Source organism: Berghia stephanieae, chromosome 2, assembly GCF_034508935.2.
Source record: "Berghia stephanieae isolate SIO BIC M18660-M18661 chromosome 2, UCSD_Bste_1.3, whole genome shotgun sequence".
Taxonomy (NCBI): Eukaryota; Metazoa; Mollusca; class Gastropoda; order Nudibranchia; family Aeolidiidae; genus Berghia; species Berghia stephanieae.
The window spans coordinates 116908312-116926430 of NC_088361.1; the positions used below are offsets into that span (position 1 = coordinate 116908312).

An 18119-nucleotide genomic window follows, 5' to 3' on the forward strand; every position below is an offset into this window, starting at 1 on the left:
GCAACCACGGGCAACAGCTCGGTGTTGGTTGCAACCACAGGCAATAGCTCGGTATAGCTGGCAGTCTGCAAGTCATTATCATCCTCATCATCATCATCATCATCATCCCCACCAACTGCTTCGTCCATTTCACCATCCTCAACGTCAAACTGATTCTGAAATAAATCTTCTTCAGATGAAGATTCCTCTTCAGAGCTGTTCTCCGGCTCAACAGACAGGAGTTGTTCCCATATATTTCTGTCCGCCATTTCACTGTTAAAACGAGAAACATAATTTACTTTAGTTATTGAGTCCATTGAATGATAAAGAACTATGATACAGAGTCTATCCCGGTTTAGTAACGTTAAATGGACTGATAGCATTTGGTATCACAAGCATGACAATGGCTTGTACCGTATGAAGGGACCCCACCACCCATTACTGTTGATAGAAGCCAACATGGAGAGATTATGTGGAAATAACTAGAAATAATCTGACTCACACTGAAACCCAGGATTATTGGATCTGTTCACTATCAGCAAAAATCATAGAGGCTTGCTAATCTATTATCACCTTTATTTCTTTTACAACACACTCTGTGTCCGTGTCTCCTGAAAAGAACCAACGTGTAAAACCTGCAATGTCCTTACCAACTTCAGCTATGCACATGAACTGGCTGCTAAGTAGTAGGACTAGTTTGGGTTACGTCATAACCATATTGTACTAGTTTATACAGCTAATGATGAATTTATACTAATTACTCACCTCAATAGGCAAAATACAAAACTGGCAATTGTAGTTGTAGAAATATATCGATCTTTTGTAAAAGCAGAAGAAATAATATTTGTAAACTGTCGCGGGCAAAACGAGTAGAAAAGGTCATGAGTACACATGACATAGACTACACACGGCTAGGTCAGGTCATGACTCGGCGCATTCTTTTAGGACACAACAAGATTATTTTGTGGAATCATGCCAAAATCGACGTTCAAAAATAAAAATAACCCATTACAACCAATTGATACCAAAGTCAGAAAGTGCACTATAAATTAGTATTGCGTTGATCACTCTGTTGTATTGTAAATACAGAAACATATGTGTAAATAGTAATCTATTAAGACATTTTCCTTGCCACTATTCCAATAGACTTATACAAAATATCTATAAATTTTGCTTTTGGCAAAAAGAATGCCAAATTGGCAACCATAGTTGATACGTAAGTAAACCCTCTTCCGCACTAGGACAGGACTGTCCCGGGACAGTCCCAAATCTGTAACATATAGAATTTAGAGAAATCTTCCGCACCTATTGGGACGGGACAAAACAGTCCCGTTGTGTCCCAAGCCGTTGTGAAATGCTACAAAATCAACGGGACAGGACTGTCCCAGTCCCGTGTTCATATCGTTTGTGATAGTAGAAAAATATAGCAGACTTCCGCACTAGGACAAAAAAGTCCCAGACTTGGCGGCGCCGTGTCAAAATTGAAATGCCTGTCTTTATTTTCTGCATCACTACTACTACTACTACTACTACTACTACTACTACTACTACTACTACTACTACTACTACTAATACTACTACTGTTGCTTCTGCTGCTGCTAATGCCACTAATATATTAATACCTACATCCCTTACATTTTGTATTTATTTCCACTTCCATTGTATTTATTTTCCAACAATAGTCCACACTTTATTTTAGTTCACTGTCTTCTATACTGCTTTACACAGTTCCTACCCGCCTCCCCTCTTTTGACATAATTAAGTACGCACCTTTTATAAATTTCTATTGCTCTGTTTTAATTCGCGCTTCCTCACAAAGTAGCATACAATTTCCTGCCCATCAATGTTTTTGTTTATGCATCTTAACAACGCCACTACCACATTATCTCATTCGTCTGTAGTTTTTAATTCATCACGTGTTGTTGATGAAGGGGAAACCCGAAACGTCCATTTTATCTGTTTTCGTATATTAAACTGAAGCTTACATTCAATTTCACAGTTATGATTTATTTATTTATTTCAATTCTGAATATAAAAAAGCAAGAACAATTCAAAAAATAATTCTATGTGATGAAACCACGTACAGAAGGCATAGCAACACAAACATTTTCGGCAATTTAAAAACGTATGTTTATAAATATAATTTAAGAAGTGTCACACTTTGTGACACGCAGTAACGTGTCTAAAACCGGTCGCACATCTATTCGGTACCTTATGGGATCAATTATCTTTATCGTTATTTATTTCGGGAATTTTCAATGAAAATATTTTTAAGTAAGTCCTTCTGAGCCACTTGGACTCATTGTAAGACAAATTAACTCCTTTGGAGCCTTGTAGCCAATGGTGCAGGAGTTATTCCGGTTTCAATAGCGTGAAGCGGACAATTAACGTATTTGTTTGAAAACCTTTGAACAGGACGCTAGTCTATCGCAGATTACTATCCCAGCTTGACAGGTACCCTTTTACACCTGAATGGAGTGAGTGATTGGAGTAAATTTTCTTGCTCTAGAAAGTACAAATTGGCTTCGGTCGGAATCGAACACAGAACCTCTGAGTCCAGAGTACAACGCGCTAACCATGGGCCATCTTGCCTCCTAAGCTTATAAATCCGGAACTTATCCATGTTGCTGTAGCGTTGAGCAGACAGATAACAGTTTAAAATTAAAAAAAAAAAATTCCCTTTTTCATCCCATAGGGGAAATTTTTCTCGAGGGTCTATTCCAAGGGAAGACTGGAATAACCCAGGCGTCAGCCGCAATGCAGCGCCGCAAATTGAGCTAGGGCGAGGTATAACCCAGGCGTTAGCCGCAGTGTAGCACCGCAAATTGAGCTAGGCGAGGTGACTTACTCAAGGCAACACAGCGCATCAGCGGGTGATCGAACTGATGCCTTTCGGGTACGAAGCAAAGACCGTACCACCGAGCCATGCTGACTTTCTATTATCCTCTTGAATGATGCTAGTCCGTCAAAGATTACTTTCATCAGCAAACTGGTACTCATTTGCACCTGGGTAAAATGAGGTGATTCCAAGAAAGTCATTTTAAGATAAGATCGGAGATCACCATAGAGTCTACGGAATTGACCTTGAGCAATCTTTGGGTCATTAAAGGATGCAACCAATATTGTTTTCTCTTTCAATTTGTCTTTTTTTTCCACGCAGTAAAGCACAGAAATATGCAACCTCTATTTCATCCATTACTAGTAGTAGTAGTAGTAGTAGTAGTAGTAGTAGTAGTAGTAGTAGTAGTAGTAGTAGTAGTAGTAGTAGTAGTAGTAGTAGTAGTAGTAGTAGTAGTAGTAGTAGTATTAGTAGTAGTAGAAGTTGTTGTTGTTGTTGTTGTTGTAGAAGTAGTAGTCGTAATAGTAGAAGTAGTGGTAGTAGTAGTAGTAGTAGCAGTAGTAGTAGTAGTAGTAGTAGTAGTAGTAGTGGTAGTAGTAGTAGTAGTAGTAGTGTGGTGGTAGTATGTAGTAGTGCTAGTAGTAGTATTAGTAGTAGTAGTAGTAGTAGTAGTAGTAGTAGTAGTAGTAGTAGTGGTAGTGGTAGTAGTAGTAGTAGTAGTAGTAGTAGTAGTAGTAGTAGTAGTAGTAGTAGTAGTAGTAGCAGCAATAATATTACTCTTGCTATAAGAATATTTCATGATTATATAAATCTTATGTAAACAAATCCCATTGTACAGTGTAAAAAATCATTATCGTCATGTCGTATCTTATGTTGATTCATAAAATGTGAATTATTAGAGTTGCACCAAGGACTTATTTTTTAAATTATTAATTTATAATTCAAACTATTAAATAACTAATCTATTAATTAGAAGATTAGACATTATTATTATCACCATTATAATTATCATTATTATTATTATTATTATTATTATTATTATTATTATTATTATTATTATTATTATTATTATTATTATTATTATTACTATTATTATCATTATTACTATCATTGTTTGCCTTGCTTTTTTATTGATTTTATTTACTTGATTTGTTGATGAAAATATTATATTCTTGTATGAGTTATATTGACAATTGCCTACAAATAAATTTTTGAATCTTGTAAAAAAAAAAAGTAATGCATTCGCGCAGGTGTGTCCCGGGACAGTCCTGTCCTAGTGCGGAACCCCTTTTGAATAGAAGTTTTCTCCAGTGGGACAGGACAAATTTGTCCTGGGACAGTTTTGTCCTAGTGCGGAAGGAGTCTAAGTGACACGTCGGGCACGCGGGTGACGAACGTATTCCTCTCTTTGCTTGTCGGCGGGTCTGAAAGACCACGCGAGTGGCGAATGGGGCATGAGGAATAAAACTCTCTTTGTGCGTTACCGGGTCTAACAGACCCCGCGAGTGGCCGCGCTAAAGAATTTTATAGGGTTGTGAAAAAAATTCATATAAAATACAATTTCCATGAAAATTAAAAAAACAACTCAATCCACATAACAAAAAATGGTTGAAGGAAGCATATCTAGAGTTTCAAGTTTTTATTTACTCATTCAAAGACACAATGACAGAATATGTACTTGGGGTGGGTCTAATAGACCCACGAGTGGCGGTAAAGGTTAATACAGACAGACTTGGTAAAGGAGACGCAGCCTTTAAAATAGGTTATGAGCAAAAGGGCATCAAATATATCATTGAAAATTGTCAATTCAAATAGAATAATTGAAGGCTAAAACATGTTACCAAAGAAATAAAATAAATCTATGCATATATGTAAATTCATTCATTTGTTTAATATTACTGAGTCCATCCTGATGGAGATTATTTTTGTTACCTGAAAGATAATGAGGAAGAGATTTTTTTGTGCACTCGTAGCAGCTTCTAGTTTTTCCTCCATTCTCTCTATGGCTTCATCTGTTGGGACATCATCATCATCATCACCCATCTCCAGACCATCAGCTTCCTGTAAAATATGTGAATATCTCATTATAGATAGGCTGGCCATGCTACAATTAACCAATCGGCTGACCCTCCATGTATTACAACTACCAATGGGCTGTAAGAAAAGTTTTGTTTATTTGTAGTACTACGTACTATAAATTTTAAAAACATAAAAGCTTTTCGAATTACGTGTGATACTGAATTAAGTAATTGATACTATGATGTGAATGAACAATTAAAATCATCCATTAATAAAGTCTGTGGGTATCCGTAAATGAACGACAGTAGATTTTCCTTTGAAATTTAAAACATGGAGTAGGTTTTGATGTGGACAAATCACAAAATTAAAAGGCTTATTATGAAGAGGCACGTATCTATTTCAATATTTATGCAATAGTGAAAATTAAGTTAGACTGAAACGAATCTTATGAGCCATCAATAGTCAAAATAAGTCCAGTAATAAAGCATGTAGGTGTGTGCAAAAAAAGGCCATCTTTTTTAATATATATAATAGATGTCACTAATGGAATGCTATTTATCTTTATGTATTAAATCATATAATATATCAACATAACACATATAATTTAATATGCACAATGTCTGTGCAAAAACTTTCTTTTTTGAAGCAATAAAGTATCATCATCATCATCGTTTATTATTATTATTATTATTATTATTTTTATTATTATTATTATTATTATTATTATTATTATTATTATTATTATTATTATTATTATTATCATTATTATTATTATTATCATCATTATCAATTATTATTATTATTATCACCGTCATCATCATCAACACCCTCACCCTAATCATCATTAAATAATCAATGGTTTGAAAGGGAAGTCATCAACAAATAAACTACAAACTCAATAATTAATTTAATGTGAAATTTCAAAGTGGCCATTGACAACTATAGCTATATAACAACGAAGCTGCAATAGAAGATATTAACAACCATGGTTTAACATGAATACGTGAAGATGTTCGAGCGAGAAGCAGAGCTTTAAAAAGATAAATCCTGGCAACCTTTTAAAAAGCAACACGCTTGTAAAAAAGTTCATCAAAATTATCTCAAAAATATGATCCAAAAAGAAAAGAGGTTGTTACCATACATTTTTAAAAAACCCAATCTACTCTGGTTTGTATTTAGAGCAAAAACTAAAAGCAATTAGGTACATCATGCCTGAAAGAACATGATAAATCAATACAGGACCCAATATACAAATTCAATACATTAAACAACAATTTTGCTTCGTTTTTTCCCTCCAATCCATCACCCGAAATAACCTACAATAGGCCTGAACGTTGAAAGGCGCCTGGATATAAATGACATAATTAATAACAATTTTAACAAAGGGTTTTCTACCCGTAGACTTGAATGAACCGAAGTTCCAGGTGCAATTGAAATATCAAAAAAGTATATTTACAAATGGCATTATTGATATTTACATATTTTTTCTTTCGAACATCCCTATCTCCAAGGTACAATTATCAATAACTGGGAAATAGATAATATAATTTGATAACTTAAAAAGAGCAGACAACTCAAAAACAGAAAGCTGCACGAACAACTTGCCGAATGTAACGAAACTCTCATCACCATTCAGCACGATTTTAAGAGTAAAGAGAAAAAAAACTTATAAATCATAGCTGGTAAAATTTCTTCACAATATAAACAACTGATTAAATGTCATAGGTCAAATTTGTTCCATACTTTTAGATTTATCAAAAGCTTTTGAAAGAACATCGAGAGCTTTTAATCAAATTTAAAATCAGTGAAATTTAACAGTTACTCAAGTAATTTCTTAAACAAAAAGAATCAAATCAAGTAATATTAGAGGTACATCAATGACGGCATTTTGGGCATTGCTTTTTCAAATTTTGATCAATACCACTGATATCTCATTTCAGAAATAAAATTAACTTTGCTATGATAGCTTCTTGTATCGCCAATAAACACCTAAAATGATAACAACATTGTGCAGAAAGACCTTAATACTTCGTAAAGACGAAAAAAGAAATGAAATTTTATACAGAAAAATGTCAGCTTTTGAAAATCACAAATAAAGCCAAGTCATTAAATCTACTTACATCAGTATTGAATAAATTCTAAAAGAAGCCAAACAGGCAAAATATCTCGGTATTATTATCAAAAGCAAACTATAATGATCAGCGCAGAATAAATATTAGGAAGGCAAGTTTCGTTAAGAAAACATCAAACTGACTAAATGAGATTATTAGTTTTTTTTAAATCTTATTAGTTTTTTTTAAATCTTAGACTACTTTTCTCAATTTGGGATCTACAGCATATGAAGCAAATTGAAGGTAAAAAAAATTTAAGGGGCAAAAGGACGTGACAAAAGGAAGCAAAAATATAGGACTATCACTTCATTGATGGCCACATGAAACATTACACTACAAACTATACTAAAATTACATTTTTGTATACAGTGATACCAAATCTATACAATGACGTGAATTATATGAAAAAAACAGAGCAGCTAGAAAAAAATTAATTATATACCTGAATATTAAGTCTTAATTCCCAAATATGTTCCATGAATGGAACCATTTGTTATTTAATGTCAAGTTATACTTATAGAATATAATACAGCCTTTCTTCATCAGTAAAGTACTATAAGATGGTTTGTGCTGTAATGCTCATAGACAGTATTAAAGATCCCTATGAAACGGAGGAGGAGGTTGAGGATAAGGAGAAGGATAAAAAGAAGAGTTTTTACCTTTCTTTTTTGAGCTTCTTGCTTGTCTCTAGCATCGTCAACCTCTTGCTGCAATTGGTCCACATGTGTACTCATTTTCTTTATGGTACTGTGCATGATTTCCCATACATAGAAGCTGAAGAATAATATTAAACAGTCTTAAGGTCCATAACATAAAATGTTCATCTTGGCCAATAAACTCTCAAGGTCAATAAGCTTTACAAATGCAAAATAATTTAGACACACAGCATTTTTTTTTTCTTCTATAACTGAAATACCAAAAAAAAACCAACAAAAAACAATGACTAGTGAAGATCATACTTTTAAAATGTTCATAATGTTCTAAACTAAGTTGATTTAAAAAAAGGTATATTTCCAAATTTTATGCGTTTGCGACACTTTAAGATTATTATTATTAGGAAGAAGATGGGAAAGTAAAAAAAATAAATTAGATTTATAGATAAAAGTACTCAAGAAAAGGTGAGACAAAGGAGAGTGGTTCAAATAGGGAAGAGAAGTAGATTCCAAGAGCAAACTATTACTATTTACAGTGCTTGGTCCAATATCACCTTAAAGTTAAAGTCCCATCCAGACACAAGCACAGGATCCCACTCAGAGGAACACAATCAAATGCTTGCAAATAATTAAATTCAAAGCAAAAGATATAACAATTCATAACAGAGAGATGATATACGATCAAATAAAAAATATAATCTCCCAAAACTATAACTATACATTTGACTGTTTCCCCTTCAGCCACGGACTCAGGTAATGGCCAGGACAAAACCATGTAATCTCATTCAAAAGACAAAAACATCAATCAACTTGGAGAACAGATATCGAGGAATAGAAGACACAGCAAGTAACCTCCCTGCCCTCTACGGGAAGGCAAAAGATCCCGTCAAGGTGAAGGTTATAATGAAAAATATGCAAAGTCCAAAAAATATTAAAAATTTAAAAATACAGTTAAAATTAGTCTATCCAAAACTTAAGTACTGAGTATCATTGTGATTAAGCATTTCTTTAGCACTGTGCTAAAAATCAGAATATACTCAAGGCATAATGTTTATTCATAAATACAGTGATCTCTGCGTAATGTTCCCATGGTGTGGAACAGATCACACAAAAAAAGGATTTTTGGTGGGGCATAATCTCAGGAAAAGGGAGATGGCTGGCTTGACCGTTGCCTTCTTGACAACCTCAACCAAAAGAAGCAAAAATAATATTTAGTTGTTTTGTTCATTATTTTCATCATTATGTGATGGTATCACAGCCTATCAAATCAAATCATTTTGAATGTGTCAGATACTTCTCTTGTTTCAGAGCTCCAACAAATAAAAAAGAAAAACAAGAGAAACTAACACTTCCCTCGTTTTTGATAGGGTACATTAACAGTAGAGTAATATAGAATGAAAAGACTTTATGGCAAAGTACGGTTTCCTCGAACGATTCTGCGTGTCCTGAAGAGTTCAAGGAAACTGTGCGGGACTGTATCCTGGTAAAGTCGTGCAACATTTCAAAGGGTAAATTAATTCTAGATCTAATCACAAAACCTAAGATCAAATACCTGAAAAAGTGTTGCTGCATTTCAAAGGGTAAAGTAAATCAAAATCAAATCACAAAAGCATACATCAAATACCTGGTAAAGTCGTGCTGCATTTCAAAGGAAAATAACCAATTGGCCACTGATGAGCAGTCTACAACTTCTGTTCTCAAGAGCTTGTCGACCAAAACCACCATCATCTTATCAAATAGAATAAAACAACAAACTTTATTGCCGAAATAGAAAAGACAAGAAATAAGACAAATATTTATGAAAATAAGTGGATATGACATTAAAATTTCATAATGGGTGAAAGTTGAGATTAAATTCAAGAACAACTAAATATCTGTGACCAATTTTTAAAAAAACAAATCATACCTGCTGATTGTTTTTCCAGCACTCATATAGAACTTTCAAAAGACAGATCTTTCCATCATCAAATTCAGCAAGGGATTTCAGGTTAGGATGAAACCTTATGAAGTAAAAGAATATAATATATTTCACATTACATGAAAATAAATATCCCTTTTTGTTTTGTTTTGTTTTTCTAAATCTCGTATCATACTTTATCATAGAAGTATGTCAATTTGTAGATAACTATTTAAAATTTATATAACTATATTATAGATTAAAAATAAAAGAAATAAAGACACATCTGAAGACCAACTGTGTTTCTAACATTTCATTGAAGCATTTTTCTTAAATCTTCTTTTATGTTAGAACCATGAAAATTCATAAAAATGTTTTAAGTTATTTTTTTTTTTTACTTTGGTAATAAAGTAAAGTATTCATTTTTTTCCTTATCCAAACGGTAACCAATCAAAGTAATTACTTTGCCAGAGCTGCGAAGGAATGACTGATGGACTTGGAACCCAGATGGAGAAGAGTGGAGAAAAACACATCAATCTTCAATGGGTTGAAAGAAGGGTTATCTGTGAAGGAGATGGGATAGATTATTATAATCTCTTCTATTTATTTCTTCTATTTTCAAAGATGTTAAACTTTAAACTTTACTAATGTCATCTTTAAAATATTGCTTCAACAGTTGAATGAAAAATAAAAAGGTAAGGTGAATAGGCATAGATAAATCCACCTTTTAATATCCCGTTTCGAATATAACTGCGTCATGTGACAGAGTCTTCTGTAATTTTTTTTTAAACTTCCTTAATAATCAAGCTCTATGCCAGACTTAATCTAAAAATCCATTATCTTTTTCTCTAACCACATTACCACTATAAAATAAATTTCTTGTGTATTATACATCAAAAAAAAAATTAATTAAAAATTGAGCTTTTATATAGGACAATATCCACTAAACATGCTCAAAGCGCTTTACAACAGCAACAGCAACATGTAACGTGTGGAACGAAACATGACGCCTGTTAGGTGATATTACACTTTTTTTCCAACATAGACAACGCTGTTAACAGCCAGGTACTCAATCTACACCTGAGTATGGTGAGAGAATATTAGTAAAGAGCCTTTTCCAAGGACTCAACTATGTGCAGAGCGAGGCTCGAATCCAGGACCTTCCGATCCAAAAGCGAGTGTCATACCACAAGACCACATAGTCGCACATCAACTACAGTGACACAAAAAAAATAATATATCACACACGTATAAATAACAAAATTCACAATTAAAACAACATATTTCCATCAATGATACACAAGTCTCATCATTACATCTTTACTGATTAGATACTTTGTTTATTATTAGTCAATCACAACTTGAATTGGCATCATCCAGTGTGCAATACACAACTTTATTAGATGGTATTTCGATTGTAATCAATATTTTTTGACAAGACATTTGCATCGGGACAATGGGGAAAGAGGGATATGAAAATGCATGAACCCAGAAAAGACCTGGAAATCATTTTCAATGTTACCCCCCCCCCCCCCCCCCCCTGCAATGCACACACACACACACCCTGCTCCTCCAAGTGTTCTTGCTTTACAACACGCTCCAGCTATAAACGTGGACCTGTTATACATAACGACTACTGAATAAGACAATAATATCATCATCATCATCAAAATCAGTGTTATTTCCATCATTTTTATCATGATATCCTACTTTACAATAGTAATGTGACATTTATATCATGGGCTTTGAATTCAATGTGACCTTAAATCTCTACAATAAACACATGCAGTTATTAACATTTTTTTATGCCATTTGTAAACTAAAAGTGTGTAAATCTTATTCAAATAAATTGTCTACACTCTGATTGCACTCACTAAGATAACAACAATTTAGATGACCATAATATCTTAAATCAATAAACAAATTTACCATTCTCTTGTCCATTTGGATACACATTGGCCAGATCTTTGATAAGGAGAGCAGCTTCATCAGCAGTACATTTTGACTTAATGCCATTCATCAGCTTGTGAGCTCCCATAGTGCCAGGTAAAGATCCTGCAATATATAATTATAATAATTAATGACATCTGTATAGCGTCTTACCTTATTTCAACAGGCTCTAGGTGCGTTACATTCATAAAGAAAATATTGTTTTACAATATCTCATCTGAATTCAACAATACAATGAAAAAAAAACGGTTAAACCAAAAAGACCGCTAAACCGAAAAGAAATTAAAATGTTGTCATTCTTTCCTCTTTATTTCTGTTGATCAAGTATCGATAGACCGAAAGCCACTATGCTCAAACTATATTTAAACCGAAAAGAAATTGCCAAACAATTGAATAACCCAAGAAACAAAATTCAATAACAAAACAAAATTCCCATTACAACTGTTACCCCTTGCACTCCCCCCCCCCCCCCCCCCCACTCCTTTGCCAACTTATCTACAACGCCTTATTTGTCTTGGTGGTCTCTCCACTCCTCCACTCTCTTCCCCTTCTAAATCCAACCCTGACTGCACCAGTCCACTCTTGCTTGGTGGTGAGAAACAAGGTGCTGATTGAGAGCAACAGTGGTTGTAACTCCACTTTATGGAGTTATAACAATATTGCTCTCTTTGGCAGCTACTATCACTACGCTCGTTTGTGTGCACATATACTACACACAAACACCCCCCCTCCCCCAACACACACACACACATACACAAACACCATGCTACTTCAACCACAAAATCACACAGTTGAAAAATTTAATGCAATGCACTGTGTTTGACAGTAAATGAATGATAGCAGTAAAATTATAACCAATCACATCTGGGTGGACTGGGAGGGTCAGAAAAAAACCCACGACTGCACCTGAGATCGATCTTTATCCTTTTGCTTGTGAAGTGAGTACTCTACCAATTGAGCTATCGGAATCCCCTGTTTCTTTACATTGAAGTATTTCCTAACAATTTCAAGTAAATTAATTTATATTTCTGCCCCAGTTCATTATATTTTTATTTCTCTTCGGCAATGCTCACCTGCCCCTTCTTCTTCATATCTGTACACATGAGTAGGAGTAGCTGGCAGTAAAGGAGCAAAAGATTTTGGCACAGACTCACTGACACGCTGGTGATAGGAGAATCTGAGGATGTACAAATTACGAAAATTGATGCAATACTTTGAACACAGCATGATATGCATATAATTTGAAAAGAAAAGTCAAAATAACAGCAAGATTATCCCCTCATGAACGTTATTTGAACCAAAATTTAATTGAATGCTAAACTTATTTAGATGGGACAATTGGGGTAAATTGAAATAAAAAATTTTTTTTTTTTTAATTTTCCTCTAAAATATATATGTTACCACTTCTGAATACATATCACTGTAAATTGAATCTTTGATTCCCATCAATCATTAACACAGGAATAATTACATCACACTCAAAACAATGACTAAAACTTTCACAAATACCTCAAGGCCTTTTGCAAGACTTCCTGAACAAATTTAGATTTTGGTGCATTCATGTCAATGCCGACACACTCAGACCAGTCATCCCAGCTCCAGTGGTATTGAAAGTTGCTCAAGTGGTAGGAGAACCATGATACAAACCTAAAATGATAATTTTCATTTTAACATTGAAAAAAATATTTTTTTAAACATACAACCAGTAGTATCAATAGTATACTTTTTAAAATCAGATACTGGAATGTAAAAATAAAGCAACTCGGTAAACGCTATAAAATGAAACTGGCACATTGGCCCTCCTCCATTTAATTTAAATCAAAAAGCTTTCCAAATTAGACCAAAATGTGACAACCTTGTCCCTTAGAAACATTGGAATAAGGAGCTTGAGACTCTATTAATATAAAAGAGATGCAAACATCGTCAGTTATGACTAATATGAAATGATGAGATGTAAAGTGTTCACACCCCTCACTTGTATTGTATGGATTATAATTGTGTATTCCCAATAATGTGCAACAAACAGTTATTTTATGTTTAAAATCTTTCTTTTTGGATAAACAAAATAAATTCAGTAGACGTCTATATCTAATCAAATTTCTGGTGAAACTGGAAGGTTGTTTTTCATTATAATTTCATCACCTTTGTGTACTTATCAAAATTCCTTTATACTACTCGCAGCACTTTCATGAGTGATGTGAACTTCTCTATTACATTAATCAACCTTGTAAATATAATCATAAGTTGTTCAACTAAAGCTGACTTGACAGAAATTCTTGTGAATATAAAAATCCTGTCCTACAGAGTCAACAAAGACCATATTTGAGGCTTTATCTTCGCCAACTACATGGAACAACCTTTTGTGAGCGCTCATTGACGCTTTTGAAACCCATCTTTAACAATATAGGCATAAATACTACTGAAAAAAAATTTAATAACAAAATAGCAATATATTATATCAAAACAGACAAGTCATGTGACGAAAAGTTACCTTTCAATACACACTGCGTGCATGGTATCAATCCTCTCAAACAACATCTCAGAGGCTTGAGCTAACTATTCTTAGTCAAGGGTAAACCAAACATAATTTTTTATTTTTTAATTACATAAAATATGAAAGAGGACTAACATTTACATTTGCTGAAAATATTTACTCGACCATTGTCAGGTTACTAGTTTCTTCTGGTTATTGAATTCTAATCTCGAAATATTTACATGTGTTTTAATGTTATTGATTATGTGTTTACAGTTTTAAGCATGTGAATTATAAATTATGTGCAGCAAGCCAAATGATTCAAAGTGATGGGATCTCACAGTTTCTGAGTTTCAAAATATATGCATTCTCTCAGAATGTCAGATTACAATCATATTTTCTGAAAATAATTTTTAATTTTGTCTTTCTCCAGAGGAGGATCAATATAACTTCAAATTATCTTGACCTTTCCAAGAATAGTATTTGGGGGTACCAACAGCTCGGTAGAGCACTCAATTCACATGCAAAGAGACCAAAATCGATTCCGGGTGCAGTCGACGTTTTTTCTGACCCCCTATCCACCCAGCAGCACATGGGTAGCTGAGTCTGTTAGATTTGGTGGAAAGTACTTTGCGATAGACAAGCATCCTATCCAAAGGATAGCAAGCAATTGCTATTGTCTGTTCCACACTATAGAAATGGGGATAAACTCCGGCTCTATGGGCCCAATGGCTTTGAAGGACTACTTACTGGACAAATGTTTGAGGTGGACCAATATAACATCAAATTATCTTGACCTTTTCCTATATTCTTCCAAGCCAAGTGTATTATCTGGGGCTGAGGTCAGCCTGAAATTGGTCTCCATCTCCTCCCCACAATTGATTAATCTAGAATTTCTTCAAATCCAACTTGATGGTTGAAGTACCCGGATTCAAACATTATTGTGTTGGTTTTTGGGGGAATTTTGAAAAAAATGTATGTTTGAAAAATGAGAGGCAAATGAAAAAAAAATATTAATAATTGAAGCAACAGAGAGCTGTAATGAGAGTTGGAGATTACAGCACACTGAGATCATCAAGAAGACGTCAAACCACAAAACTACTTTTTAAAAATAGTAATGAAAGGATACAACTTCAGGCATTGATGTGGGCTGCAGCTTGCAAAGTTCAATGAAGCATGATCCGTAAAAAATCTCCAGGTAGGGGGGCCTAGGCAGCTCAAACAGTTGACCAAACATTACCTATGAATATTATAGTTGAAGCATTTGAACCTGAGATTTTTCAGGTTTAAATCATGAAAAATAAATATATGCTTTAATATATATATAAGAAAGAATTAGAAAATTTATGTTAGAATTTCACAAATTCATGGCCAATACAAAAAACTTTTTTTTAAAAACCTTCCTGAAAAAGCTCACAAAGTTTAATTGTGAACAAAATCTTTAAATCATAATTGAAATAAACCATCTAGAAAACGAAAAATACAATGCAGATATAAACTCAAATATTGCATGGAAGTCTCTTACCTCAACAATCATATAATTCAAAGGAATCTTGTTTTTAGCTGGATAAGCAAGCAGTGATGCAGCGCTGAGTAAAAAAAAAATAAAAAAAAGAAGAAAAATGCCAGATAAATTTTCTATTATAATAATATTACTCATAATCAACAAATTTGACTAATTGCATACGATCAATTTTTTACAGTTTTTTTTTCAAAACTAAAATTCTGTCAAAAGATCAATGAAATAAATTAACATTCTAATATCCCGCCCTTGCTTATAGAACCAACTGTTTTGAAAGAAAAAAAAGGAAAAAGAAAAAAGAAAAGCAAAAACATCTCAAATAAAAGTTGGCACTGCAAACAAAAGCAGAAAAACTTGTAATAAAATCATCGCATCAGACTTGTGATGACCAAACGTTAATCAAGTTCTATAAAGCATACCAGTGTTATGCCAGTGTTATAATATACACGATATGAACATACCAGTCTTTCCTTTCTACGTGTGAGGTGTGGATTATTCTGCTGATTTGCTCTTCAATAAGGTACCTCTCAATTGAGTGACTACCCGGGAGAACTGTATCCTTGAAGGAGGGAAAAGATAAAATTTGATGCAGTGTGGCGATCTCCGTTTCCTACGAACTACGAAGACTTACCACATACTGCTGACTGCAAGACTACTCTACACGCCAGATCAGACAAAAACGTAAACACGAGAGAACTCATTAAATTTATAAAATTCACTACACATTGCTTTCATTGTTTGTTGTTTCCAGTAAAGTAGATGCTACATTGGTGACCCCGACTTAAAACAACTTAAGAGATAGGTATATATTATTATTATTACTATTTACCAGTTCAACTCTTCACAAGAACATAATAATAATAAACATGTCTATCGACGCCGTAGCATTGAAGTTGCCCACATTCTGGACCACTTGTCCTTCAGCGTGGTTTGCACAAAGCGAGGCACAATTTGCCTTACGCGATATAGCAAGCGATGAAACAAAGTACTACTATGTAGTGGCTGCCTTAGACTCAGACACAGCAACTAGAGCCCTTGCTATTCTATCATCACCACCCAAGGAAGGTAAATATGAAATACTGAAAAACTTCCTGCTGTCTGCGTTCGGCCTTTCGGAAACAGAGAGAGCGGAATCTCTACTCAACATGAATGGTTTGGGCGACTTAAAGCCATCTGAGTTAATGGACAGGATGTTAGTGCTCCTCGGCAAACACAAGCCCTGTCTGCTCTTCAGACAGTTATTCTTAAGACAACTTCCAGCAAACATCAGACTTCCATTAGCAAACTCGTCCAACCTGGATGATTACAGGGCACTTGCCAGAGAAGCTGACAATTTTTTCTACGCTGCTCACTCAAACTCTAACTCCTTTTCAATTTCTCATACTACTTGTGAAGTTGACACACCAACCATGACCAGTGAAATAGATTCCCTCTGCTGGTACCATCAACGGTTTGGTTCAAATGCCCGTCGATGTGCACAAACATGCAAACTCTTCAATTCATTTAAGAAAAACAAGAAGAACCAGGGAAACGCCAAGCCGGGTCAACAGTAAATTCTGCTGTCGACCCGGATTCTTACTCAGCCAACGCGCCCACATCAAAAAATCTCCAACTCATCGTCATCGATGAAAATTCAAACCGACGTTTTTTAGTAGATACTGGAGCTCAAGTATCTGTCACACCCGCCTCTGCGCCAGACAAAAGCTTGGGTTCCTCTGATCTCGCATTACAAGCTGCTAATGGTTCTACAATAAAAACATACGGATGCTTCGAAACTAACATACGTATTGGATCGCGTTCATTCAATGCACGACTTATCAAAGCTGATGTCAAACGTCCCCTACTTGGAGCAGATTTTCTACGACATCATAATCTGCTTGTGGATATTCGTGGTCGACGCCTTATCGACGCTGAAACGTTTTCGCACGTACCTTGTTCAGTAAGTTCAGTTTGCGCAAACGCCGAACTCTCACCACTCGAGCCGAACTGCAATACATTCAGAAAATTATTGAATAACTATCCAGAACTACTTCAACCAACATTTTCAACGGCAACTGTGAAACATGGCGTGCAACATTTCATCACAACCAAAGGTCGCCCAGTATTCGCACGTGCTCGTCGCCTGGCTCCAGAAAAACTCTTGTGTGCAAAAAAAGAATTTTTGGAAATGGAGAAAATGGGCATAATTCAAAAATCAAAGAGCCCTTGGGCTTCCCCATTGCACATGGTCCCCAAGACTGATGGCACAATGCGTCCCTGCGGAGATTTTCGTCGACTTAACGATGCTACTATACCAGATCGATATCCTGTCCCACACATTCATGATTTTACAGCAAACTTAGACGGTAAGATCATCTTCTCGAAGATCGACCTTGTCAGAGGATACCACCAAATTCCAGTCGCTCCAGAAGACGTCCCAAAAACGGCAGTGATAACCCCTTTCGGCCTTTGGGAGTTCTTAAGAATGCCATTTGGATTAAAAAATGCAGCACAAGCATTCCAACGTTTAATGGACTCCATTTTACAAGATTTAGACTGCGTATTTTGTTATTTAGACGACATTCTGGTTGCAAGTTCAACTGAGGCAGAACACATGGAACATCTCAAAATCGTATTCGAAAGACTTAGAAACCAAGGCCTCGTTATCCGTCTTGAGAAATGTCTTTTCGGTGTGAG

General features: G+C 34.7%; 1 protein-coding gene across 2 annotated transcripts in view; it reads right to left on the bottom strand.

Annotated features, from left to right (window-relative positions):
* The window catches only part of LOC144966349 (nuclear cap-binding protein subunit 1-like), a 44759-nt gene that overhangs the window by 6016 nt on the left and 20624 nt on the right, over positions 1-18119 (bottom strand). For both annotated transcript variants that reach the window (XM_078902678.1, XM_078902679.1), the window contains exons 11-22: positions 15905-16002; positions 15447-15510; positions 15051-15161; positions 13940-14004; positions 12958-13095; positions 12522-12625; positions 11428-11553; positions 9962-10061; positions 9508-9601; positions 9226-9329; positions 7608-7722; positions 4751-4879 (exon numbers count right to left, since the gene is read on the bottom strand). In XM_078902678.1, the coding sequence (XP_078758804.1) occupies positions 4751-4879; positions 7608-7722; positions 9226-9329; positions 9508-9601; positions 9962-10061; positions 11428-11553; positions 12522-12625; positions 12958-13095; positions 13940-14004; positions 15051-15161; positions 15447-15510; positions 15905-16002 (1248 nt within the window). The remainder of the gene's footprint in view (positions 1-4750; positions 4880-7607; positions 7723-9225; positions 9330-9507; positions 9602-9961; positions 10062-11427; positions 11554-12521; positions 12626-12957; positions 13096-13939; positions 14005-15050; positions 15162-15446; positions 15511-15904; positions 16003-18119) is intronic.